The sequence below is a fragment of the Myodes glareolus genome, chromosome 4, assembly GCF_982192425.1.
Source record: "Myodes glareolus chromosome 4, mMyoGla1.1, whole genome shotgun sequence".
NCBI lineage: Eukaryota > Metazoa > Chordata > Mammalia > Rodentia > Cricetidae > Myodes > Myodes glareolus.
This window is the reverse complement of record NC_142029.1, coordinates 30,260,795-30,286,244: the sequence shown is the minus strand read 5'-3', so window position 1 is coordinate 30,286,244 and position 25,450 is coordinate 30,260,795. Positions and strand designations below refer to the sequence as shown.

At 43.8% G+C, this 25,450-nt stretch overlaps 1 protein-coding gene across 1 annotated transcript in view; it reads right to left on the bottom strand.

The window, feature by feature from the left end:
- Aldh1a2 (aldehyde dehydrogenase 1 family member A2) overlaps positions 1 to 25,450 on the bottom strand; it is an 81,497-nt gene that overhangs the window by 1,375 nt on the left and 54,672 nt on the right. The window contains exons 8-13 of the mRNA XM_048424040.3: positions 12,833 to 12,935; positions 10,592 to 10,776; positions 9,207 to 9,371; positions 8,941 to 9,098; positions 8,237 to 8,311; positions 622 to 710 (exon numbers count right to left, since the gene is read on the bottom strand). Coding sequence (XP_048279997.1) covers positions 638 to 710; positions 8,237 to 8,311; positions 8,941 to 9,098; positions 9,207 to 9,371; positions 10,592 to 10,776; positions 12,833 to 12,935 — 759 coding nt within the window. The 3' untranslated portion in view covers positions 622 to 637. The remainder of the gene's footprint in view (positions 1 to 621; positions 711 to 8,236; positions 8,312 to 8,940; positions 9,099 to 9,206; positions 9,372 to 10,591; positions 10,777 to 12,832; positions 12,936 to 25,450) is intronic.

Genomic DNA, 25,450 nt, shown 5'->3' with positions numbered 1-25,450 from the left:
CTACACAAGATGACCTCTGAGCCCATCTGCATCTTCTTTTTGCTGTGTTAATTATGGAAGTAAGAAAAGGACATACTACATCCCTACCACTTAGAACATCTGCAGTGTACCAGCTCCTGGCATTTTTAGTCTGCCCTGGCTCTAACTAAAACCATTTCATGTTTTGCTTTGAAGAAATGGATAACATGAAATGGTAATTTGGCTGCAAAACCTTGGAAAATTGTTCCCGGCCCAAACATCTGCCCTAAATGAGCTCAGCTGAGGTCTCCTTGGAAGAGGGAGGAGAGAGGAGTGGGGAAGAACTGGAAGGAGGAGCGTGAGGACAGTGCTGCCCAGGCAGCCCTTCCTCCAGGAAAGCTCTCCGGGGTTATCCCATCCCATGCTCCACACAACACTGGCTGTGCCGAGCACTCCCCCGCCTCGGCTATCTCCCCACTGTTTGGTATGATTAAGGTGACTCCTTCCAGAGTGTCTCTAAACCCTGCCTTGCTGCCCTGTGTCAAAAGCGCGGACCTGCCTGCTAATGTCATCAATTCAATGTTTAAAGAAGGGCTGGGCTCAACTCTGTACTCCTCAGAGCTGGGCTCGCCAGAGAAAGCGGGGGAGTGAGCAGGGCTTCACCTTCCACCTGGGCCTCTTAGGAGTTCTTCTGGGGGATCTTCACTGTCACGGTCTTGACTTCGGAGTACTCTCGTAAGCCAAACTCTCCCCTGAAACATACAAATGACAGATTCAAACATCAGCGGCCCTGGGGATTGTGCCTGAGCTGGGGTGGCATCCTCAAGAAGGTGAAGCTGTCATCCATGAGCAGCAGGTCACTGGGCTCTACACACAAACTCCTAGTGGACAAAGAGCAAAGCCTTCCTCAGTAGAAAGCTGCCTTCTCATGGGCAGATGTCCTTTCTTAAAGGATCACTGGTTTTCAGAGCATAGGAAAAAAGGAGGTGACTCCTTGGTACCCTGAGAACCAGGCCTGCGTTAGCCAAGGCAGGATGGCTCACAGCTGAGCACCATGACAGCAAAAAGCCAGGCCCAATATCTGCCTGGGCCACGTTTCTGCCTCCTGTGAGGACTGGCCCTGCAGGAATAGGTGTGCCACTCTGCAGAACCCTGCTCCAGCCTCTGCAGACCTCCAGCATCCCCATGCTGATAGCCTACTTAGAGGGTTGCTCTCTACCTCTGAGATGGAAGTCTTAGACCAGAATCCTTACCAGTATACAAAGTTCCCATTTCTCATTCCTTACACTTCCTAAAGAAGGATAGGACAGTCAAAGGCCTACTGTGTGAAGACAGAAACCACCTGGACCACCTTAAATATTGCCTTGACAAGTGCTATCCATGGCCCGACAAGGCTGGGGAAAAGATTTAAGAAGTAATTAAGGGGATCATTAGGGAGAGCTCTCCACAAGAGTCTCCTTAATCACTTCTCTCCTGGAATTGTGGCTGGTGACAGGTGCAGGGCTGTCAGGAAGCATTTACTGAGTTATCACTGACAGATTCAGGGAAAGCAAAGCCAGGAAACTGATGGGAGCCCGAGTATCTCACAGGTGAATGTTACACAGAGGAAGGCTCTGCCAGGGTCACTTCTGCTGGAGCGTTTCTGTCCCCAAGGAGCCGAGCTCATTCATCTTGCTGTCTGACCTCCCTAAAACTGTGGGCTTGCTACACTACCCAGCACACCGAGGACACAGAGGGAGAGGAGGCAGAGGAGAGAGGCTTCCTCACTTCTACCCTGGTGCCACACTGTCTCCCTCAGGGAGGAACTACTCAGAATGGTGTCTGTATGTGAAAGACCAGTGAGAAACTGGTCTTCTCCATCAGTCAGCTGCAAATGATACAGTTCCTACAGTTGTAGAAGCAAGACCTAGGGTAATGGCCCATCCTGTTCCTTTTGGGATCTCATGACCCTCCATGTAGCTCCAGCAGCATTGCTAGTAGCTCTTCTGGGCACCACACCCAGTTGACAAGGGCCCCTGGAAAACTAACAGGAACTGAGAAAGACCACAAGTGCAACGTTACTGTCTGGGTCATTCTACTTCAAGAAGTATGAACTGGGCCTTACCCTTACAACTCCACCCAGGCCGTAGGTGCCTACTACCAGTTTGTTCTGGCTTTCTCTGAATTTTTTCCTGCCTTAGGACAATTCTGTGCATATCTCCTCTTTAGAACGTTCTGTGCTTTCTGGTGGCAGTGAGGTTACCCCTGCCTTCTAGTTCCTTATGTATGCTCTTGGGCAGAAGACTTTCTTCCCACTCTTGTCTCCAAGCTGTGAGAGAGACCTATGAGGGCATATCTATGGAATCAGAAACAGGTCACAATGGCTGCATTCAAGTGTCCCCACTGGCTCCCACCATGTTTGTGTGTGTGAAGCTATGGTGGCCTTACTGGCTGGAGGGTCCTTGTCCAGTCCCAGGCATGGATGAATACACAGCCTGCTCAAAGACAAAGGTGACTCACACCTAGAGTACAAAGGACTGCTTTGTGCCGAGGTACCAAGAGGGTCAGTGAGAGTCCTCGGAGTAGTGTATCACAGGCATGATGGAGCAGAAACAAGATCCTGGAGTCAGTGAACAGGAAACCAGTGACCCTCCACTAGCTAACTGAAGGGCTTGGTTGAGCTATCCCTTTCCTCTTGGTGCCTAGTCACCTCTCTTGTGGCAGTTCCTGTGCCCCAGCATACAGTTATCATTCAAAGAGCATGACTACACTGTGGCTTTTACCCTCCCACACTGAAGGTTCTGCTTCTGTAGGTCTTGGGAGGGCGAGCTGGTCATTCTGCACACTCTCTGTAAAGACTGTCCAAGGGACTCTAAAATCTTTGAACTTCAGATTCTTAAATCTGTTCACTACAGTTAAAGTCTGTGGCACATCTAGACCCTCAGTTATCAAGGAAGAACCTCACTGCTGCTCAAGAGGCCAGCCCTTCCTTACTGAAGCACCTTCATCTCTGATTGGCCACCATCATCACTGCATACCACCTCTTCGGGGCACAGAGACCCTGACAAGACCCCAAGCCTGCTTCTCCACAGACCAGGCTAGTTTCTGAGATGAAGCAAGGGGCCATACCCAGAACGAAGGAAAAAAAAATGTTATGTTTTGGAGTCACCCAGCAAACCATCTTAGGAACTATTGGGTTTCTGTTTAGAGTGTGCATTTCCCCTAGTTTCTATTTGGCTTGCTGCAACAGTTTTCTGAATGAGGTCCCCACACCACCTGCACCAGCACCATTCCAGAAGTTTATTACAACATGAAGATCCTGGGCTGTAGTCCAGATCTACTCAACCAGAGTCTCTGAGAGTGGGTCCCCAGACGAGCATATTTAACAGTCCTAACCGCTCAGACCACAGATGACTTCTGTGCACATACATGCTATGTATGCAGGCATATGCATGCATTTGTGGGTGCATGTATGTGTGCATGATTTGAGAAGTTGCACACCATCCCATCCCATTTCTTATTCTTGCAGTCCTAATCTGCATTGTCTAAGATGCCCACAGCTCTTTCTATCCCTTTGGTTTAGTGTGAACTGTAGCTTTTCACACTTTTTATCTCTGGGGACTGTGATAAGCAGGAGCAAAAGGACAGAAAATGAATAGGACTTTCCGGGCAGGCAGCACGGAGAAGCACCCCTCTAGCCTCTGATGGGGGTGGGGTACCCATCAGAAAACCTGTAGAAAGCAGATCTCTTATAGCTCGGAGAAACTGAGGCTAGGTAGTCCGCCTTTCTTTCAGCTTGTTTGTGAAAAGATCACTTCCCATCTCTGCCTCACCTCGGGGTGGGCAAGGAGACTGGGATGTGAGGCAAACAGTTCTACCCAGAGGGAAGGTGAAGCAGATTCTCTGCAGACTATCAAACTAGATAGAAGGCAGACCAGGCTCTTTTATTTAAAGTGTTTCCTATTAGTCTAGGTCACTAAGAGAGAGAAAACATGTTTTGGGAGTAAGGTTCTGCTTCTGTAGGTCTTGAGAGGGCAAGCTGGTCATTCTACACACTCTCTGAGATGACTGTCCAAGGGACTCTAAAATCTTACATCGCAGCTTCTTAGTTGTGGTCTGTAATGGCTTGTGCTATAAAAAGGGTTTCTGAATACTCAATGGCCAAAAACTTAATTCAAAATCAAATATACAACATCTGAGGCTGAGGCTTTCTAGGCTGTGTTTACCCACTGCATTTTGTGGCTTCATGTGTGCCTGCTTGATTCTGAACATGCAACACACACTTAGCACTGTATGTGCCTTCATGCCATCTACACACACCTAGCACTGTATATGCCTTCATGCCATCTACCAAACTCAGTGCCTCAGCTCAGATTTCAGACTACTGTTTGCTATGAGGCAGATAATTTTGTTATGAATCACATGTTTACTGGACATAAAAGATTTCTGCTAGAAACATAATTTTTATTATGAAAAAAGAAAAATGAATAAATGTATTATTTTTCTATCACCCTCCCTCAGCCTATAAGTAGCAAATGAGTATATCTTTGGATTATATTGTTAGAATGTTTGATTTTAAAAATTGCTATCTGAGTTTTACAAAAATTTGTTAAATGAATTTTGACTTTGGATTGAGACAGAATTTCCAATAAGTTCTGAAATGGTCCTAAACATGCTTTTGCTACTGGGCATCCATGTTTATGTGAAACAGTGTTCTCAGCTTTGGAAACTGTTGAAGATGTTCTTTGTCCTACAACAGAAATTTAATTCTTTATGTAAAATTAGACAAGCACATCCATCTCATAAATAGGCAAGGTTTCATCTTTTTTTTTAGGTTTCATTAATCTTTAACAAAAAGTAAAATGACATATATTCCATATAATTGTTTTTTAAAGACATTTCTTTATGACTATTAGGAGATATTTGGGTCATATATCTATTTTTCATACTTACATACCCAGGTGTTAATAAAAATTTCTCAGGCAATAAGGGGTCACAAATGGAAAAAGACTGAGAAACCCTGACTTATGTAAGATGCAACAGTCTCACCAAAGAGCACCAGCCCCTCATGATCTTTTAACTACAGTGGGAAGGCCACATCGCCAACGCATCTATAAGGAGACAGATGCTGCTCTTTAGGTTTTCTTGGCTGTTGTTATATATGGTTTGACAGAGCTGAACTGCCCCCAACCAGCTTTCTAGCAGAGGGACATTTCTTCTGGGAAGAGATCAAACTTACATAACATCAAAAGTCTGAATCCCAGCAAGGCCTGTTCCTGATGAGGGACAGGGATAGCCTGGGACTGCGCTCCATTACCCAGAGGACATTTATTACAAGTTTATATTATACTGGTGATTCACCCTGTTAATGATCTGTAGCAAAACACCGAATGAGAACAGTGTTCCCAGGACCAGTGACTGTCCGGACACTTTAGAGAGATTAGTGAAGACAGCCACAGAGGCCGGAAATGAGCAAGCAAGTGGAATGCAGCCTCAAGTGGGGGCAGAGAGTTAAGGCCGAGAAGAGGTCCTGTGTGCAGGATGGTTTGGAGCAGCTGATGGAGTGCAACCCCTGGGAAGAGGATTCCAGGTGGGTTACAGTTCTGCTGGGAGAAAAGTGTGGAGAGCAGAGGCACAGGTGCACCGGAGGGCAGAAGAACCGGGCCACTGACTGCGAGGTAGGAAACGGCTACACTTGAGGAGCAACCTGCTTCTGAAACAAAAGAAGGGCCACCATCCTAGCAGCTCCTCCTTGATCGCCACTGGTAGCTTCACTTTCTGGATGAAAGCTTTCCAGGCACCACTACATGTTTAGCTACTCAATCCTAACATATCTGCAAAGCAGCACTCCCAGGCAGGTGCTATAATTATTTTCACCATCTAGAGAAGGACATCAAAGCTTAGGGAGAAGGCAATTTCTGTCTACAAAAATTTACAGAGGTAGGAAGCACAAGTGTCAAGATTTGCAAGCAACATGACTTTCCAAACTGCTCTTAGCCTCAAAGTTGTTCACCCAAACAGCCCAATGCTGAGAGGCTAGACAATACCAGCCAATGCCAGCCACAGAATATGAAGTTCGTAGATCCCCTCCTCACGTTTAACGGGGTCCCTGCATATCCCTCAGACAGCATCCCTACCTTTCCCACAGTACTTCTGCTCACACTTCCTCTCTACTATCTTGCTTTGGCCTCCAGGCTCAAAAGAATATTCTCCACTTGCTCAACTACTCCCCTTCTTAAAGGCCAAGTCAAACCCAAGTGCAAGACCATGGTGAAACACTGTCCAGACTTTCTCCCTCGTTTCTGGGTTTCTCTTTCACTCCAGGGTTTCTGTCCTGGGGCCCTTCTGATACCCGCAATGTAGGTTTCATTTACCCAACAACATTCTAAGTGCCTTAATGTGCTGAAGTCCCTGAGACCAAGCCCAGTGCCTTGCTGGCAATGTTCACTACCAGTTAGTAGACTGTGGTCTAAACATTTGCTATTAAAATGTCATTCAGTAATGGCAGAAGGAAGGGGCATGGATGATGTTCCTTCTTGTGAGTCACAGGGTTCAGAAAACAGATCCACTCTTTTCAAACGGAGAGACATAAGTTTTATAAATGGGGGTGCCACCATTCAGTCCCTGAAAGTCACTAAAAGAAAAATCAATTTATACTGAAGTCTGCTCTGAGGAGTCTCTTGTCTACTTTCCTTCTGTTGTAGCCCTGTTTCTACAGATCATCAGCATCTCAGGATAACTGTGCTCGTTTTGAAGCCTGTTCCAGAACAGTCCTTGTGCTTGGCCCCCAAGGTTCCATGGCTGGATGCCATGAGACTATCTGAAACCACTGAGCCTTAGAATGTCAGACCTGACACTTACTGGCTGTGAGACTGGGACAAGTTGCTTGACCACTCCACTCCTTAACCAGGTCTCCTGCACGCAAAGTATATCTATATAGCCACACAAATCAAATGGGATAATGCGAGGGAAGGAGTTAGCACAAAGCCAGAAACACAACAGACCCTTAGCCGAGGGCAGCTGCTGAGGTATGGATGTTTGTGTCACTCCAAAATGTGTATGTTGGAACCCATTGCGCAATGTGATAGTATTAACAAGAGGGACCATTGGGAACTGATTAACTCATGAGGGCTCCACCCTAACAAATGGGATCAGAGCCCTTCTAGGACAGGCTCCAGCACACTTCCTTTCCTCTGAACTTCATGAGGACATGCTAAGTGCCATGTGTGAGAAATGAACCCCTCCCAGATACCGCATCTACCAGCACCTTGACCTTGGACATAGCTTCCAGAAGCATGAGCAGAAGTTCCTAGTGTTCACACTGCCAGAAGAAGGCTGGGGTGCAGTGCTCCAGTTACTAATGTAACACCTGCTACTGTTAGTGCAACCTTCTTCCACTCTCTTCTCCACTAGGCTCTGCCAAGGCACCCCTTATGTGCCTGGCATCTTAGCCTTACAAACTGGTATCTCCCCAGTTTCCAAGCAATTTCCCTGAAAGGCCTGGAGATGTTTTCAATTTGTACCTTCGGCAACTCCTTCCCTGACCCCATGTCCTAACTCTAGTTCCAACTTTAAAGGACTTACAGGCCTGAGCAGGTGGGACAGACAAGTGACCACGGAAGGAATGGCAACCAGCAGTTAGCCCCTGGAAGCTCCAGGCGTCATGGGAATGCACAACCGTGGAGCTCGGAGCTCTGGCGGCTTTGTTCGGGAGCATGGAAGTAAACACGCCAGCCAGGCTTCACATACAGCCTCATGCTCCAGAGAAACAGCTCGAGGTTTCTGAAGCTGTGAATGCAGACTGCAATGTTCCTGCGGCAGGATGTGCTCCTTGGCTTGGCAGCTGGAGAATGCCAGCCCTGAGAACTGCAATGGTGCGTTCTCTGTGGGCTCCTTTCTGCAGACAACATGGAGCTTTTCCCTTGTCCTGACAAGATGCAGCTGAATAATGGATCCATTTCTCTGTCTACTCTGAGTGTGAGGGAGTTGCACCTTGCTCACTTTAGTGCCATGTAATACTCAGCTTATGTGAGTTCGTACTCAGTAAAATGTTAGATTAAGCTGGTATGGTGTAATCTCAACACCCAGGAGGCAGGCAGAGGCAGGAGGATTACTGTCAGTTTGAGGTCAGCAGACACTACAAAGATCCAGGTAATTCTCGGCTGCAGAGTGAGACCCTATCTCAAACAACAGCACAACAAAGCTTATGAATGGAGGCGTGGAGGTGAACTGTTTGTTCTGTGAGCCCTCTGTGCTGGCACATTCCATCTATATAGACACCAGAATCTCTGACACTTACATTTCTCTGCCGTTTCCAGACATCTTGAAGCCCCCAAAGGGGCTCTGGGCATTTAAGGCATTGTAACAATTGATCCTGAAGGAAGAAAACAGCATTGTTAATACGAACCTATCTCACAGAAATAATCCAATTGGTGTATTTCTTGGAGAAAAAAGATTTTTCAAAGTGAAAAGATAAAAGGACTTTAATTTTCTGGTCTAGTTGATAAGAGTGTTTTCTTAGGTTGACGTCCCCATCCTTGCAGAGGACCCTTATTAGCTACCCTGGCCCCTGAGAATTATAATGCCCTGCCACAGTTTGGATGTTGTTAATCCCTTAAGGATTCACTTGTGGACATCTTGGTCCCTGGGGTGGTGATGTTGGAGGATGAGGAGGAACTGTTAAAGCTGGAGCCTGGTGGGGGTTTCTTAGCCACTGGGGGAGCTACCCCAGAAGCCAGGCATTAAAGTAGTTCCTCCTTAGCTGCTCTAAGCAAGTGCCACCCCTGAATCTTGCCTTCTGGCTTGTCTGGCCATGTCCTCACCCACCACCATCCGCCATGCTGTAACAGACCAAAGGCCCTGCAAGAGTCTGACCATGCTCACTGGACTTACAGCCTCCCTGTGGACTAAATAAAACTCTTTGAAATGGAGTTAGCATTTCACGATAGTGATGAACTGTGAGCTAGCAAGGCTCTTTATATCATCAGTGGATATAAGTCTTACCAGACAGTCCCAGCTTGCATTGCAGAAGACACCGTGAGAGCCTTGTTGATGTCATTAGTGAAGACGGCTGCTACAAGTCCAAAGTCTGAGTTATTGGCTCTTTCTATAACTTCATCCATAGTCTTAAACCGCAGGATTTCCTGAACAGGACCAAAGATCTGCAACAAAATTATGTATGCAAAGACGAAAAGTGTTAAACTTGATTACTGTCCTAGCACTCTGGCAATCCCAGGAAAGATGTGGCAATTGTAAAATGCCTGTGATACCTCCTCCTTGGCAATCCGCATGTCATCAGTGACGTTGGAGAACACGGTGGGCTCAATGAAGAAGCCCTTCCTTCCCAGTCCTTTGCCTCCACACTCCAGCTTGGCGCCCTCGGCCACACCACTCTGGATGAGCTCCAGGATCTTGTTGTATTGTTTCTTATCGATCTGCAGGAGAAATCACTTGATGACTCTCAGAAGGCCTTCCATGAAAATAGAAACATGCACATTCTCGTGAACCCCTGTGTAGTTTTCTCCCCCAATGTCACTGCATCCAGTCAAATCATATGAAATTGATATTACCTACTCAATTCTAAATGGTGAAAAAATAGAATTTTTATGGTTGCAACTAACAGATGGAGGAATCTAAAGAATGCTAATGACTATCTAGCCTGAAATACTAGGTCAAGATTTTTTGGAACTCATCAAAATGCTAGAGACTGCCTCAATGATTATCCACAGTTTCTATAAAGAACAGTTACTTCTGTCCACATGGGTTACACAGAACCTCTTTCACTAGCGCTGCCTTAGGTGCTGTTGGGTTTATCTTAGAGGAGAATCTAATGCATAGTTGCTGTCTTTAGAGAAGTGAATTAAACTTCCCAGATGAAAGAGTCTGATTGAAAACAGAAGCCAACACCAAAGCTGTCGTTCAGTCATTATGGTGAGTGACATAAGCTATATTCACCCAGGTTTTCTTAGCTAAAACATCAACCTTCTCAACAGAGGTACCCAAACTGAGAGATGGTTTCCTTTACTAGAAAACCCATGCTTAGTGATGCTGATGAGTTTAGACAAACCCTTGCAAATTATGACCCTGACTAGATTAAAACCACAGTTTGTGAACCATCAAGGCTACAGCCAGGTTGAAGTTCTCAAAAGCAGTCTGCTGCTCAGGACGTACATTTATGACGTCTCCATTGCACCACAGTGTAGTGTAGGCACAGTAAGAAGTAACTACACGGCCAAAGAGGAACTCAGCCAACCTTCCATCCTACATGTCACAGACCATTGCAGGGACAGAACTGCTGGCAGCTGCTGGCAGCAGAGAAAGGGGAACAGAGTCTGAGAAGGAGATATCCACCTTTCCTCACCTGAGCATCTAAAAGTGGCCAGAATGTCTAAGGTGGGGCTACATTACCAAGATCCACCTTGCCATGTCCAGAAATCTCCTCATAGCTAAATCACCCCAATGTTCTCCAGAGATTATATTTAGTAATGTAAAGAGAGGCAATACGTCAGTGCCGACATTTTCAACTATGAAGACAAGACACAGGAATAAGGAGGCAGCTGGAAGTGGAAGAGACTGTTTTGCCAGGTTCCATTAGCATCAGGATTTGTGCTGGCCCAGATTAAGCTACACAAAGATAATGCTTATGGTTTCTTACCTGAGGACCCTGCTCAGTGGTGGGGTCAAAGGGGCTCCCCACAATGCGCCTCTTGGCCCTTTCCACACTTCTTTTCACGAACTCCTCATAGATGGACTCTTCCACAAAGATTCGAGACCCTGCAGTGCAGCACTGGCCTTGGTTGAAGAACACGCCCTGGTGAGCCTGCTCCACAGCGTAGTCCACTACAAGAGGAAGCATCGTATTCTCAACACAACCTTGCCTATGGCCTGTCTAGGTAGCACCTTCCTTTCCACTCTTCAAAGGTCCAGGAATAATGTCCTGCTCATCACAGCCTATGCCAGTAAGTGGCTCTGGACTGAGAACACAGACAATGCTTGCTATGTAAACTTGGATAACATTGCTTCACTGAGACTCTTTCTTGTTTCTGCAAACAGAAGGACCAACCCTCATCACTGTCACAGGAGATTTAAATTTCACTGTACAAAAGACCCAGGATCATAACTGTGAATCTTCCAGGTGAGCAAGAAATGTAATGGAGACTAACAGAAGCCACCACAGCTGACTATTAGCATACATGAATATAAGCCTAGAGCTTACCAAACCTTTCCAGTTTTAACGGAAAATCAGAAGTCAGAGTTTTAATGTAACCCTTTAAGATTAATGTAATGGTTGGAAAAGGAAACATATATTCTATGTGTTTGGCCTATGACTGCCCACTTAAGACTTCTGATCAACTTGATCTTGTATGTTTAATGATCATTTTGGTGATTACCTGTAATGGCAGTGCTTCTCTGTAGATACTGTATCTCCTCTCGATATAGAATTGTTCAACAGCAGTGCAATAATGCTTTCCCCTCCTTTCCGATGTCTTACACTTCAAGGTAATACTGACAAGTCTGCATGCTGGTTGCTAGCTGACTGACTGAGTCAGTGGAGTGACAGTAGACTGCCTGCTCCTCAATAGGAAGAGGCACGAAATCCGACTATTTCAAGATTGTTTTTTATTGTTTTTAATTATGTGTAGGTGTTTCTGTCTACACATAGGTATGTGCACATGAGCGCAGGTGCCCTGAAGCTTGAGTTAGAGACAGTTGTAAGCCACTTGACATGGATACTAGGAATGGAACTCAGGTCCACTAAAGGGCAGCTAGTGCTACCTCTCCAGCTCCAAGATCTCTTATCTTGACAAGAAAGCTAAATGTGAACTCTGCAAAGTCCATGCTGGGAGGGGTTTCACTCTATGCACGTTCTCGCTCCTGACTTTTCCAATTACAGAACTGAGAGTTGCATGGAGGGTGTGAAGAAGAGAAGGAATGGCTGAAGGGGACTTTGGGATTTCATTCTGGAGAGTTTTTTAGGGTAATAGTGCACAGATAGGTGGTCTCTTCCTGGAAGGGTTTCCTAGGTTACCATTCTATGTTTCTGGTAAGGTTTGACCCACCCAAGTCCTGAGAGCAAGGTAAAGGGATTAGCATGAAAGTAGAGGAGGTGGTATGGGTTTGGGAAAATGTAGCCAGTACTCCAGAAGCAGCATTATGTTTTGATGACTGGCCAGTCAGTTGAATAGATGATAGACCTGGCTGAAAAGTTTCAGATTTCTTGAATCTAACAGACTATATTTGAGGTGTCAGAGTCTTAGAATGTTGTCCTTTCCCTTACATATTAATGGATAAACCTTCACCTTTTTCTACTCCAATATATAACACCAGAAAGTGAAAATGGCCCTAGACTGTTCAGTGTTGGCTAGTTGTTCTTCTTCCTATATTAAATGATCATCTCTTCAGAGACATTCTGGAAAGAAGTGGGCAGAGGTGGGATTTAGTTCAAAATGTGCCCCTCCTCCCTACATTTATGGGCTCTTGCTTTGGTGGGAAGCTGACAGTGATAATTTGAACTGGACAAAATGAAATTTGAAATTTATGCCCTGGCAATAGATGGCTCAGAGTTTAAAAGCACTGCCTGTTCTTCCAAAGGTCCTGAGTTCGAGTACCAGCAACCACATGGTGGTTCACAACCATCTATAATGAGATCTGGTGCCCTTCTGAGAAAGAGAATTGGTCATTCATCCTCATCAACTTAGACCATGAAACCCAATAAGGACAAGTCAATAGAACCGCCATATACAGGCTGACCGTGCATGAGTCAGTATGGCCAGGGCATAAATTTCATTCATTTTTAATTTTTACTTCAAAGATCTCTTGATGTCAAGGGTGGCTATAGAAGAGGAAGGGGAAGGGTAGCACTCTGACACACGTGAGAGATCCGTGGGCCACTTACAGTCAGCATCTGCAAAAATAATATTAGGACTTTTCCCTCCAAGCTCCAGAGTTACTCTCTTCAAGTTACTTCTTCCTGCTGCTTCTTGAATCAGCTTCCCGACCTGAAAGGAAGGGAAGGCAGAGGGTTGACACAGCTTGCACTGCTGCAGTCAGAGGTCAAAGCCAGCTCCAGGTGACAATGGACATGGTAGTCAAGTGACCCTAAAGGCAAAATAATCCCAAGGGACAACTTTTGTGGTCAGCTTGGGAGGATGAAGAATAGACAGCTGGGGTGCAGTTAAATACACATGTTGAAGAAGATGAAAGGATGCTCTTCTTTCTCCATGGAAGACACAGGCCAAAGATTCTGTTGAAGATAAATAATATGCAACACATGACTAAAAGTTTCACCACCACATTACAACTTTTCCTTGGGCTATAGCTTCTGGCGGGGCAGGGGAGGCCAATCATCAAAAAACTGTTCATTTATCTCCAAAATTACCAAGTTTTATGCCTTTACCTCTACTTTGGGTTAGAGTTAAAGTGTTATAGATAGTCGAGAGTCTGTTTCTAACTAATATGGAAATGCCTATTCATCTAGAATTCAAGCGAACAAGAGGCTGTTTAAAGAGAAAACATTTGACACTAAGTGGATATCAGTCAATAAACTGAATGTGTCAAATGGAAATAGGGCTGTGCCATATAGAGGCTCTGCTCAAGAAAATGCATGTTACCTCGGGGGCTGAGGATGCTTTCCGAGGAAAGACTAAAGCTGCCAGACCCCTCAGGATCTGCCTAGGCAGGGATGGATGCTTTGGGGATGGCCTATATCCACTCACTGATGCCAGCAGGCTATAAAGGCTCTGTCCTTGGCTGCGGTGCTATATATGCCCCCACTATGTCTGATGTGGGTGGTGACTAATGTTGTCGAGCCTGCACTGTGATTTATCTTCTCCTTGGCAGAGATTCCTGATGGATGTCCCATGCAAAAACTATACCTCAGTGATGGCCTCGGAGGATCCACCTGCAATATGGATATCATACTGGAGAGCACAGGTCACTTCATGGAAAATGCTGAGCTGTCATGCAGTCTATACAGTAAACTTGGTCCTGTGCCGAGGAAACATTACTTGTATGGAATTAATTCTACTGAGAAATAAAACTTTTAGAAGTCTTGAGAAGAGAAATGCTATGTTTATGTCTATGCCTGGTGTCTTAGCTGATTTACTAAAACTTTACAGCAGGATTATAAGTTCTCAGGCACTGGAAAGGCATGGTTAAGAGAAAAGACCCCAGCTAGACTGCCTGGAGTTCTCACTGCCTTATACTCAACTGGGATCTTAAGAAATCAGCAGCTCTCTGAGCTTTGGTTCCCTCCTCTGTAAATGGGGATAAAGACAGTATGTGCATTCGCATTTAGATGTGCTGTGATACAGTGATTTCATACAGATGGCTCTTAGAACTCAGACTAGCACACAGTCAAACAGACTTTTGCTGTGTAAGTGTCCACACAACCTATCCACATACAAGGGTGAGGAGCAAGAAGGGCCTGCTCTTCAAAGTTCAATGCAGAGACATCCAGGTGGCTGAAACAGTAGGTACCACTAGACTTTCAAATGTATGTCTCCCCCAGGTCTCCCCAACTATTTACTTGCATGGTAACTACTTCAGGAAAAGCTCCAGTTGCCAATGCTGTGCAGTGATTGGGTTGATGCCTCCACTTTCACTGTAATTCTGCCTCACTATCATTTTCTTTTACGGAAAAAATGACCTCATTCTGAGAAAACAACCCTTTTTTGTGGTCACAAGGTATTTGTCCAATGACAATCTTCATGTCTACAGTAACTATATAGCCCATGATCATCAGAGAAGAATAATTTGTTGTTTTTAGAGAAGTCATATCTCTGAAAGACATAGAATTAGTTTCTTGTTTTGCACAAAAATGTTATTCATCAAGGTGTAATAAATGCTAAAATATGGTCATAAATATTAATGAACTGATTTGGTTCACCAGCTGAAGTTCTCCTTTGCTATCCTTCCAGCTTAGGTCTCTTCTGCCTCTAGGCAAAGCACTTAGGAAGACTTGGGCTTGGTAAAGGCTATGTTTCCAGAAAAGCAAACACGCTTTCTCTCTCTTCTGAGAACACACACAGACACAAAGGAGTCCTGGCCCTTTGGTCTGGCAGACAACAGTGTGAGGTAGAAATTATGACTAGAGCCTGAGACGCCAAGCAGAGGAAGAAGAAACCTGTCTGTGGTAGTTCAGGATCCAGCTGCTCTTCGACTCCATGCATCACCTATGAGGAGTCCCTGAGGACGTGGCCATCTGTGACTGTTTGCTCTTGTGAGGAATTTCAATGTTCTAGGTTCTCTCTGCTCTTTGTAATTGATGTGGGCATATTCTAATGCCTTAGGAGAAAAGCAAGTAAGTGATTTGTCAAAGAAGATAGTTACTGAAATTCATGAACATGTCATTCATGGTATGAGTCTAGGGCAGACATTTGCATGTCCTGATTCATTTATGCTGCCCATAACCCCCTGGGGGAATATATTATCTCATTCTAGAGAACAACAGATTTAAGAGACAGAAACTAATAAGCATTAATTACCAGGTTACCTAGCCGGTTACTAACAGACTGACTATAAGGCCCAAGCTTAGGGGCCCGCCCATCTCTCCTTATTTTGAACTCTGTTCTACCTCATTTTCTATGTCATTAAGGAAGCAGTGTGTGTCACAAACCACCAGTCTTATGATGATACTAAACACTACAAACTGATGGGAAAGGAGAACAGTAGCTTCTGTATTTAAAACAGAAGCTGCATCAAGGAGAAGTCATGGATTTTATACTGAGCAAGATATTGAATAAACGGTTAAGGCAGGTAATGAAGGTACCAGTCAGCTGGCACTGCTTTTCCCACTCCCCGACACTCTTCAGGGATGAATGACCACCAGGCTACTCTGTGAGGTGTCAGGTTTTGCTGCTAGGTATGTTGTCCAATGATTATTTTCATGGCTACAGTAACTATTCAGTCCATGATCGTCAGAGAACAATTTTCCTGTGCCAGCCTTTCCTTAGAAACCAAGATTATTTATGATAAATATTGCAGAGCAAATACGGGATGAATAATGCCTTTCTTCTTTGTCTCTGGACGAAGGTCAAGTTGCAGCTCAGCCTCCAGCAGAAATTGGTAGCAATGAGAGAACCACTTCTATCTTGGGTGGTCTGAGAACAAAACAATTCTAAAAATCCACCTGCTACAGACTGCCTTCATTCAGCACATACTCATCGTTCTGCTGTCTGCCAGATGCAACAAGGAACTCGCAGCCAGAACGACTCTTATGTAAACTTAGGTATCCAATAAGTGTGACTGTTTCTGGAGTGCACTTTTGAAAAATCAGAGTCTAACTTAATACTAGGACCGAACAGATTAAACCATAGCGGTACTTACACATTAATGTCATTCTCCACTACAACCAACCCTGTCAGGCTACTCAGCTCCTTCCTTGTGTAAAAGGGCAAGGAGGCAAGAATCTTCATTAATTGCAGGGCCAGGCATCATATGCCTACCCATGCTGTTCTTAGTTTATACATCTGACAAATATACCACAACACATGAATCTTCCCTGGATTGGAGAGTAGAGAGAGGTTAAGTAACCCCAAACAGAAAGTATTCCTTATTACCATTACCACAAAGGGAAAACAGAACCAATGCAACCCCAAAGCAGGGGAAGATGAAGTGCTTAAAATTAGAGTCCAGGGAGAACCTGTGCTAATATGTCTGCAAACCATGAAAATCAAGCTAAGGAATTACAGACACAATTTCTTGGAAAGGTGTCATATCAAAACCTATGGGATTAGCAGGTCTAAGGACAATGACTGAAAACATAAGACAAATCCATGGATTGACTGCCCTTCTCAGGTGGGAAGGTTTGGGTGTGATTCCCCAGGAGCAAGTTCCATACCCCTTCCTACAGGTCCAGAAGGTGGGAAGTGCCTGGTGAATAAAGGAGGCTTAAGGATCAAGATAATGGGTAAACTGTATGAAAGTCAGGCCTATTTGAATGAAATAAGCAATGTATAGATGAAAAGAGAACTATTGTACAGGTTGGGAGACGAAATCTGTAAATGGCATAAACAGAGATCATAAGGACCTGCTTCAGTCCATCATCTTTCGCAATCTGTAAAGGTGTCACCACACACCCTTATCGTTCCTGTCACATCCTGGGATGATGCGCCTGGGAAGGACAACTGTATGAGGTTTATGGAGTAGTTTGGTTCTTAAGAATTAAAAGTCCTAGGCTTGCCGGGTGTGGTGACCTACACCTTTACAGCCAGCACTCGGGAAACAGAGTCACCGACCTCTGTGAGTTCAAGGCCAATCTGATCTACATAGCTAGTTCCGGGTCAGCTAGAGTTACATAGACTGCCTTAGAAAATAAAATAAAGGAAAAGAAAAGAAAAAAATGCTGGGTATTATAAAGTGCGTTTGCTCCTACCAAACTGAACTTCCCCTTCCCTTCCCCTGGTTTCAGCTTCCTCACCTGCAGAATGAAAGCTCAACCAGAGCAGCAAATTTGTCCCTCAGCCCTCTGGTTAACTGCAGTTTAAATTACAGATGGGACTCCTGGGGCCTGTACTCACTCAGAAACTGTTTCTCCTGCTGTAAGAGCAGAAGTAGCTTTTCCCAAGAGCACCACAGCTGTTCAGGATGGTAGGAAAGCTGGTCTGTTTTGAGTTTCCCCACACAGCGTTCCTTATGAAAGAGCGATAGTGTCCCTATCACATTGTTTCCTAAGGCTGCACTCCCTGCAGAGTCTCGCCTCTATCTGTGCTCCCCAAGCAGGCACGGTGTGAGTGGGGGTTCCCACACACATGTGAAACTGGGCTAATTCTCAGCAGGAATGTTGGCACAGGCCAACTCTGCCTCCCATACTTGTTTGAATAGACTTCAAGATTGATATTAGGAGTATCCCTACCAGAGCCACAGTACTCCGGAATCCTGTTCACAGCAATGCAAGAGTGAGGGGAAGGTAATTTGGTTCTTCACAAAGAAAATAATTTGTTATCCAGGACAAAAGAAAAAAAAATAAAGAACACAAAAAGCCTTTCAAGGCCATGTTTATACAAGGTGTTTGGTCTCTACAGTTTCTGAGGTTGATTAAAAATTTTCATGAATTAATTAACTTAATTAAGGTGGGTCCCTTCTCAGAGCTAAAATGCCTTTTAAGAAACAGAAAACAGACCTGTACAAAAGATCTCAGTCCACTTTCTGAAGATGTTGGTTTTCTCTAGTATATGCTCATTTCTTAAGCCAAAGCTCAAATACACAGACTCTGATTCTTCCTTTTTCCTCCTAAGCTTCCAGGGTTGTATTTCCTGGTTCTAGTTTAGATGGGAACGACACAGAAATACACACAGTGTGCATGTCTGGTCCTTCCGAAATACCAAGAAACAAACTAATCTGTTCAATTCTTACCAGAAAGGAAAAGAACAAGGCAACTTTCCAGTGAAAACAGCAATTTCAAAACACTATCTGTGAAATGCAGATCATGCAGATTCTAGAAATCAATACAACCATGAATATGATTCTGGCCTTTGTTCCCATGATCCTCCCCACTACCCACCTACCACTGAAACCCCACAAAACCACAAGCTCTTCCTGGAACCGACCCTGGGTCTTCATCTGCAGGCCAGGCTTTCCTCCCTTGGCTTGCTCAAAAGTCCTCACAGACCTCCGTCTGCGCACCTCCTCTGAATTGCTAGCTTCCTCTCTTCCACTTTTCCCATAGAGCTTGGCGCCTTCTCCTCCATCTCACTGTGCTTCACCCAGAACTCTCACCCTGTACTATCTTACCAGCTGTCTGTCTTCCTCACAAGACTGAACTTGTCAGTGCAGGGGCTTGATCTGATCTGATCTGGTGTGTGTGTGTGTGTGTGTGTGTGTGTGTGTGTGTGTGTGTTTAATTTTCAGTCACATTTGTTGAGTCAGTAAGCCCCAGCAAGGCTTGTAAATAAAGCCTCTGGAAGTGAGGGCAACAGAGGTGAGAAACTGGAGAAAGCCTACCCAGGCTGAGTCTGCAGCAAGCAGGGTCTTGAGCACCCCTTTTTCCTCTAGCTTCACCTCTCACGCAGGCTAGAGGACTCACTGCACAGTTAGAGGACTGACTGTAGCTAGGAAGCCAGGGCTCTCATAGCCCTTTCTGTGTCTGGGCTCTAGAGCTGTGACTATTTTTCAAAACATCCCAAGAGTATTCAAATGTATCACTACCACTACAAACCACTGGAGCAGGCTGGGGACATAGCTCAGTGGCAGGGTGCTTGCCTAACACATACAAAGCCCCAGGTTCAATTCCCAGAATTATAAAAGAACCTGGGGGAGGGGTTTCAAAGAACAAAACAAGCCAAAATCCATCTTGAAGGACAGCCTTCACCTGTCATCACAGCCCCATTCTAATGCTGCTGTTGACTGAGTGCTTCTTCTATGCTGTATGTTTTCACACACAATTTTAATCTTCACGGCAACTGTGAGAGGCCAGAGTTATAATTCTGCTTTATAGTTGGAAGAAAACAGGACTCAAAGAGGTTTATAACTTAGTGACTGGTCCCCATGGAGTGGCAGAGCCTAGACTGGACTAAGAATGCCACAGGGTGTTTCGGGCTTTCCCCACCATGGCCTCTCTCCAATGGCTCCTCTTCTCTATATGGACTGGGACCAGGGCTCCTCTACTATGTAGGAGTTTGATAATTATGCACAGGATCTTATGACCAACTTAGTCTAAACCAGCTGTCTGCCCCACTTCACCATCCTTTTGTTCCATAACACTTTTTTATTTTAGATAAATAAGCAAAAACTCAAAATTTGATTTCTTAATTTACTTTGATAGGAAGTGTGATTTACTCAAGTCAGAAAGATGCATGTCACTGGGTGATGGTGCACATCTTTAATCCCAGCACTCATAAGGCAGGGGCAAAGGGATCTCTGTGAGTTCGAGGCTAGCCTGATCTACAGAGCAAGTTCCAGGACAGGATCCAAAGCTTTCATTCTCAAAAAAAATGAATGAAAGGAAGGAAGGAAGGAAGGAAGGAAGGAAAGAAGGAAGGAAGGAAGGAAGGAAGGAAGGAAGGCTGAGTTCAAGGGACAGGCTACTAAGGACCTGGTCATTCAGCCTCAGCCTGGAGAGAGGACTACTGCAGAATTATTGCTTTAGCAAATTAGAGTAGAAACCAGAGCACCTCAGACAGAAGAGACAGAAGCACACATCCTCTTAGTCTTTAGTATTCATGATTTAAGAAATTTAAAAAAGAAAACTAAAAAATAAAAACCTGTACAGTTGAACATTTTGTCATATCACCATGGTATTTTTTCATTAAAAAATCCTTTGATTCACTATGGGATTTTGTACAACCTTAGGAAAAGGCCTCTTTGCCGGTTTGTTTTAAGAAAAATAAAAAAGCTGCAACTGTCCCAGACCACAAGCTGCCTATGAGGGATAAGGCCAGAGAGAGAAGAGAACTGGCCTGATTCATCAGTGCCGCCACCGCAGCAATGAGCTTGCATCATATAACAGGACAGTCACCCAACTTGGAGAAATGAAAGGGGAACCCCACTGTGTGAATTAGCATCAGTGGTAACACAGCTGCTAGCTACAAACATTGCCTTGGCACAGATCAATCAGGACTTTCCTGTTGTCTGCTTTGATGGTCTCCCTACTATCTTGTTGACTAATGATGAAATCATAGTTTGTTAATCTAACTGAATAAAAAATAATACATTATATCAAGCAAAATGCAAACTGTCTTCCTGTACTTTGTTGAAGATGTTTATTGACTCTGTGTTTATAAGAGGCCTTTCATACTCACTTATTAAATATTTACATGTACTGCTTACGTATTTAGCTGCACAAGGAGAAGTTAATCCTATCTGTAATCTGAGTACTGAAGGTTTTTGCTAAAGTAAAATGGAAAGCAGCCACTTCAGCTAAGCTTCTTGTTTCAGACTGTTGCAAATGTTTTGCGATGTGTCAATAGCTTCCTTCTCCCTGGAGCAATCCTAACAGAAGCCATGATTAAGTCTACTTTTAAGTGACATGTTCGATCTAGAAGAATCTATGTGATTTCCCAAGTAATCAACAAAGTTCGAAAAGAATAGATGAATGAATAAATTCTAAAAGGGGTTTGGAGATCATGTGACCATATGCTTTGCCTGTGAGCATCCTCCACTTGCTCACTATTAGTGAAAAGTTAGCTGAAACCATGCACACTGGAGTGTGGTTCTCACTGAGGAACATGTTCTTTTCAGTCAAACATGTCACAAGTCTCCTCTTATAAACACAGAGTCAGTAAACATCTTCAGCGAAATACCTGATTCTCTACCAAACTATCTGGCTTTCCCCCTTGTCTCAGTCAGTGTTCTACTACTGTGAAGAGATACTATTCAAGGCAACTCTTACAAAAGAATTTAACTGAGGATAGCTTAAAGTTTCAGAGATTTAATCCATTATCATCATGGTGGGGAGTATGGCAGCACATATGGCACTGGAGCAGCAGCCGAGAGCTGCAGCTTGATCCACAAGCAGCAGGAAGATAGAAAAAGAGACTGGGCCTGGCATGGGCTTTTGAAACGTCACAGCCTGTCCCCATAAAAACATCTCCTCCAATAAGGCTACACCCAAATCCTTCTAATCCTCTCAGACAATTTCACTCCCTGGTGACTACGTCAAATAGATGATTTTATTGGGTCTATCTTATCCAAACCATGACAATCCCCTTTATCTCTCTTTCTCATACACTATCTCTACTTTTAAAGCTTAGTTGTTGAGTACTTTCTCCTGTTTTTATACAGCTGTTGCCATCAAAATCATATCCTGTGGTGTTGGTGAATAGAAACACAGGTAAACAAAACAGAACAGTCTCAAAAGAGCCAAACAAATATGGAGAGTCATGCTTTAAAAAGACACAGGGTAATCCAGTGGAGGAGAGCATCTTTTCAAGAAGTGGTGGTAACTACAGCTATTCATACTATCAAGAAATAACACCGACCTTTACCTCATAACAAACACAAGAATTAACTCAAAAGTGCACATACTTCAATGTAAAGCAAAGCTAAAAATCCCCAAAGGGAGAAACAGGAGACAACCTTTGAGTTCTAAGTCAGACAAAGGTTTCTTAGACATAATACCAAAAGCCTGATCTATAAAAGAAAATATGACTGGACTGGATCTCATCAAGCTCAGGAGCAACTATTCTCCTCCAAACTACTGGTAAGACAATTATAGAGAGACCACAGCCCATGGGAAAGATCTGAAAAATATAAACAACTGGTACCCAGAATATACAAAGAACTCAGAGAATTCAAAAGTAAGAAAACAATGGTTCCCTTCCCAAGGGGCAAAGATTAAAAGAAATCTCACCGAAGGCAATGCATGGTGACAAATATATAAAAGAAGCAGCTTAATAGATGAGAATTCTAAGTGAAACAACACTGGTATTAGTACCATCCAGCTATGGGAATGGATTAAATTAAAAAGACTAACCATATCAAGCGCTGGTGAAGATGTGCGGGAGCTGGAAGTGCTTCTACTGCAGGTAGAAATAGAAAAGGTATGAAATCCTTAACTGGCCATGACATATGACATAGCCACTCAATCCCTAGGTACTTTATACACACACTCTCTCTCACACACACTCATGCTTGCATGCATGCACGCACATACATACACACATGCACACATGGGTTGGGGAGGAAGCAGGGAATATTTGTCCATGAATTGCTCACAGAATGTTTCTATTTGTGCTAGACCCAATTGGGAAACAACTCAAATGTTCATCAACAGTAGACAGAATAATCAAGCTGTGATCTATACACAAACTGAAATATTGTTCAGCAGTAAGAAATAGGAGAAATAGACAGCAGCACAAGTGAATCTCAAACGAATTTTCTGAGAGAAAACACCTATTGATACTGTGTGTGTCCGTTCACATAGACTTGTAGAAAATGAAAGTAACTTAGTCGAAATGCATAAAGTACACAGAAATATAGGGAGTGGGGTGGAGGGAAAGATAGGAGAAGGCTTCTACGTGTGATGACTGCATGGCACTCTCTGACTGCAGTCGGGCTCTCGCTATCATTGGCGATGACTACACACACCTGCTGTACCATGCTGTACACTCTAAATATATGAGAGCTACTGTACCTTGAGTATGCCTCAATAAATCTATTAAGAACAATATATTAAGCAAGTAAAATGTCATGGTGTAGGTTAACTGTGCCATACCCTTGTGGACTACTAATGTGAAGATTACATTGAACTTTTGTGACTGACTAAGGTATGGTTTAATAGCTTTTACAGTAAAATAGATGCACTGGGATAAATTAATTAAAATGTAACATAACCAGAGTCTAAAAGGAATAATGAAGAGAAGTAAAAGAAGTTAAGTAAAAAACAGAAACAAAACAAAAATATATTAGTGCCCAATGACCTGAGATTTCTGGAACACATGGAGGCAACACTTAAGGTCTTTTTACTCCAAACAAGAGTCAGGCGTCACAGAACTGAAGCTCACTAGAGCTTGCTGAGCAGCATGGGTCATCCAGGAAGAGCCTATTAGAATGGCTACAGGGAAACTGTGGGTCTAGAAGACAATGTGGGTGGTCTTCTAGTGTATACAAGTCTTGTTTCAGCACAAATTAACACACTCAGCATTGTGAAGTTCTAAGTGGTTGTGGAGTGGGACCCAACTAACCCAAACCAAGTAAACCACTGATTCTTGACTATGGGTGAAGAATTCTTAGAAAAGCTTATTAAAACGAGGATTCCCAGACTCACTGCCAATTCCAGCTTAAGTTAGAAGCTCTGGGGAGCAGTCCCGGAACCTGAATTTGAATGAGTCCCCACTATCACCACAGTGAGGTGTTCCTGAACAACTGCTGAAAGCAATATCTACATTACATATTTCTTCTTTGTAAGTCCTCCTTGCCACAGAATTTCATTTTGGCAAACCCTGGTTCAAAGAGTAGCCCATACTCTAGACCACAGCAAGGAATCCTAACTAAATTTTTCAATGGGTACCAAACTCTTTTCCTGGGCTACATTCTAAGTTGTCCACTAATTAACCTAAAAGGTTTAAAAAGAGCTTATTATGCAAGATAGCACTTGGTCAATTTTCTAAAACATGAAACATACACTGCTTACTAGAAGCCAAAAATATCTGTAAACTATTTATGACAGCCACAAAACAAATACAAGGAGAGTGAAGCTGCCAGGGAGAGTGGGAATTAGCCTGCAACAGACATTCTGTGCAGATGGAAGTTTTATACTCAACTAGTGTTTACTGAAATCGTTCAACGTGCCAAGCAATAAGGACAGACTTTTCAAATGTATTGTCCCAACCACAAATAAGCCAGTATAGAGTTACTACAGGCCTGCCAAACATGAAAATGAAGGACAGGAAGGAGGCCAAGATCACAGAGTGAGAAAGATAGGTCCTAACCCTTGCCTGGGAGAATACACTGGCTCTTGTTTTATACCAGTGGTTCTCAACCTGTGAGACACAAGCCCTTTGGGGGTATAAAGATCCTTTCACAGGGGTCAGATATCAGATATCCTGTATATCAGATTATTGCATTACAATTATAACAGTAGCAAAATTGCAGTTATTAAGTAGCAAATAAATAATTTTATGGTTGGGGATCACCACAACATGAGGAACTGTACTAAAGAGTTGAAACATTAAGAAGGGTTGAGAACCACTGTTTTATACCACATTTCCCCAATCACAGAGTGTCCTATAAATGTCACTCAGAAGTAAGTAGGAAGCTAGAGTGGTGGTACACATCTTTAACCCCATCATTCAGGAGGCAGAAGCAAGCAGGCAAATAGATCTCTGGGAGGGTGGAGGTCAGCCTTGTCTACATAGCCAAGTTCCAGGACAGTAGGCTACACAGTAACACCCAGTCTCAGTTCCCCTGGCCGCGAAGATCCTCTCCCAAACAAACAAACATACAAATAGCAGATGGCTGGGTATGGCAGTACAAGCCTTTATCCAAGTACTCAAGAGGTAGATCTCTGCCAGCCTTTCTCGACTATAGTGAGTTCTAGACCAGCACGGTTACTTAGTGAAACCCTGTCTCAAACAAAAAACAACAAGAAAAACCAAACCGAACCAAACAAACAAAAACCTAGGTAACAATGATGGCTCTCCTTACTGACACTTTGCTAAGAACCGGGCCCCATACCAAACATTTCACTGCAGTTTCTTTCACCCTTTCAAGTCAGGAAGTAGGTAAAAATCATTCCTAACCTACACAAGGAAATCTGAGGCCTGCACAGATTGCACAGAAACAAGTCCTGTGGCTAAAGTCATACAACCGTCATAGGCATCTAATCAAGTTGAGGTTTTAAATACAAATCTAGCACATATAATCTTAATTGTTCTTTAGTGTAAATTGAGTCCTATGTTTGAATTTATTACCTAAAAAGTACTTTATCTACTGCTTTCTGGAGCAAGGCAAAGTACAGTACATTTACAGTGTTCTTTCAAGTTGCAATGATCAGTACTTTATTTTCTAAGAAAAAGATCAAGGGATATTAACTCAAGCTGAACTAGGTTAACTTCCTAAGTGAATATAAAATTCT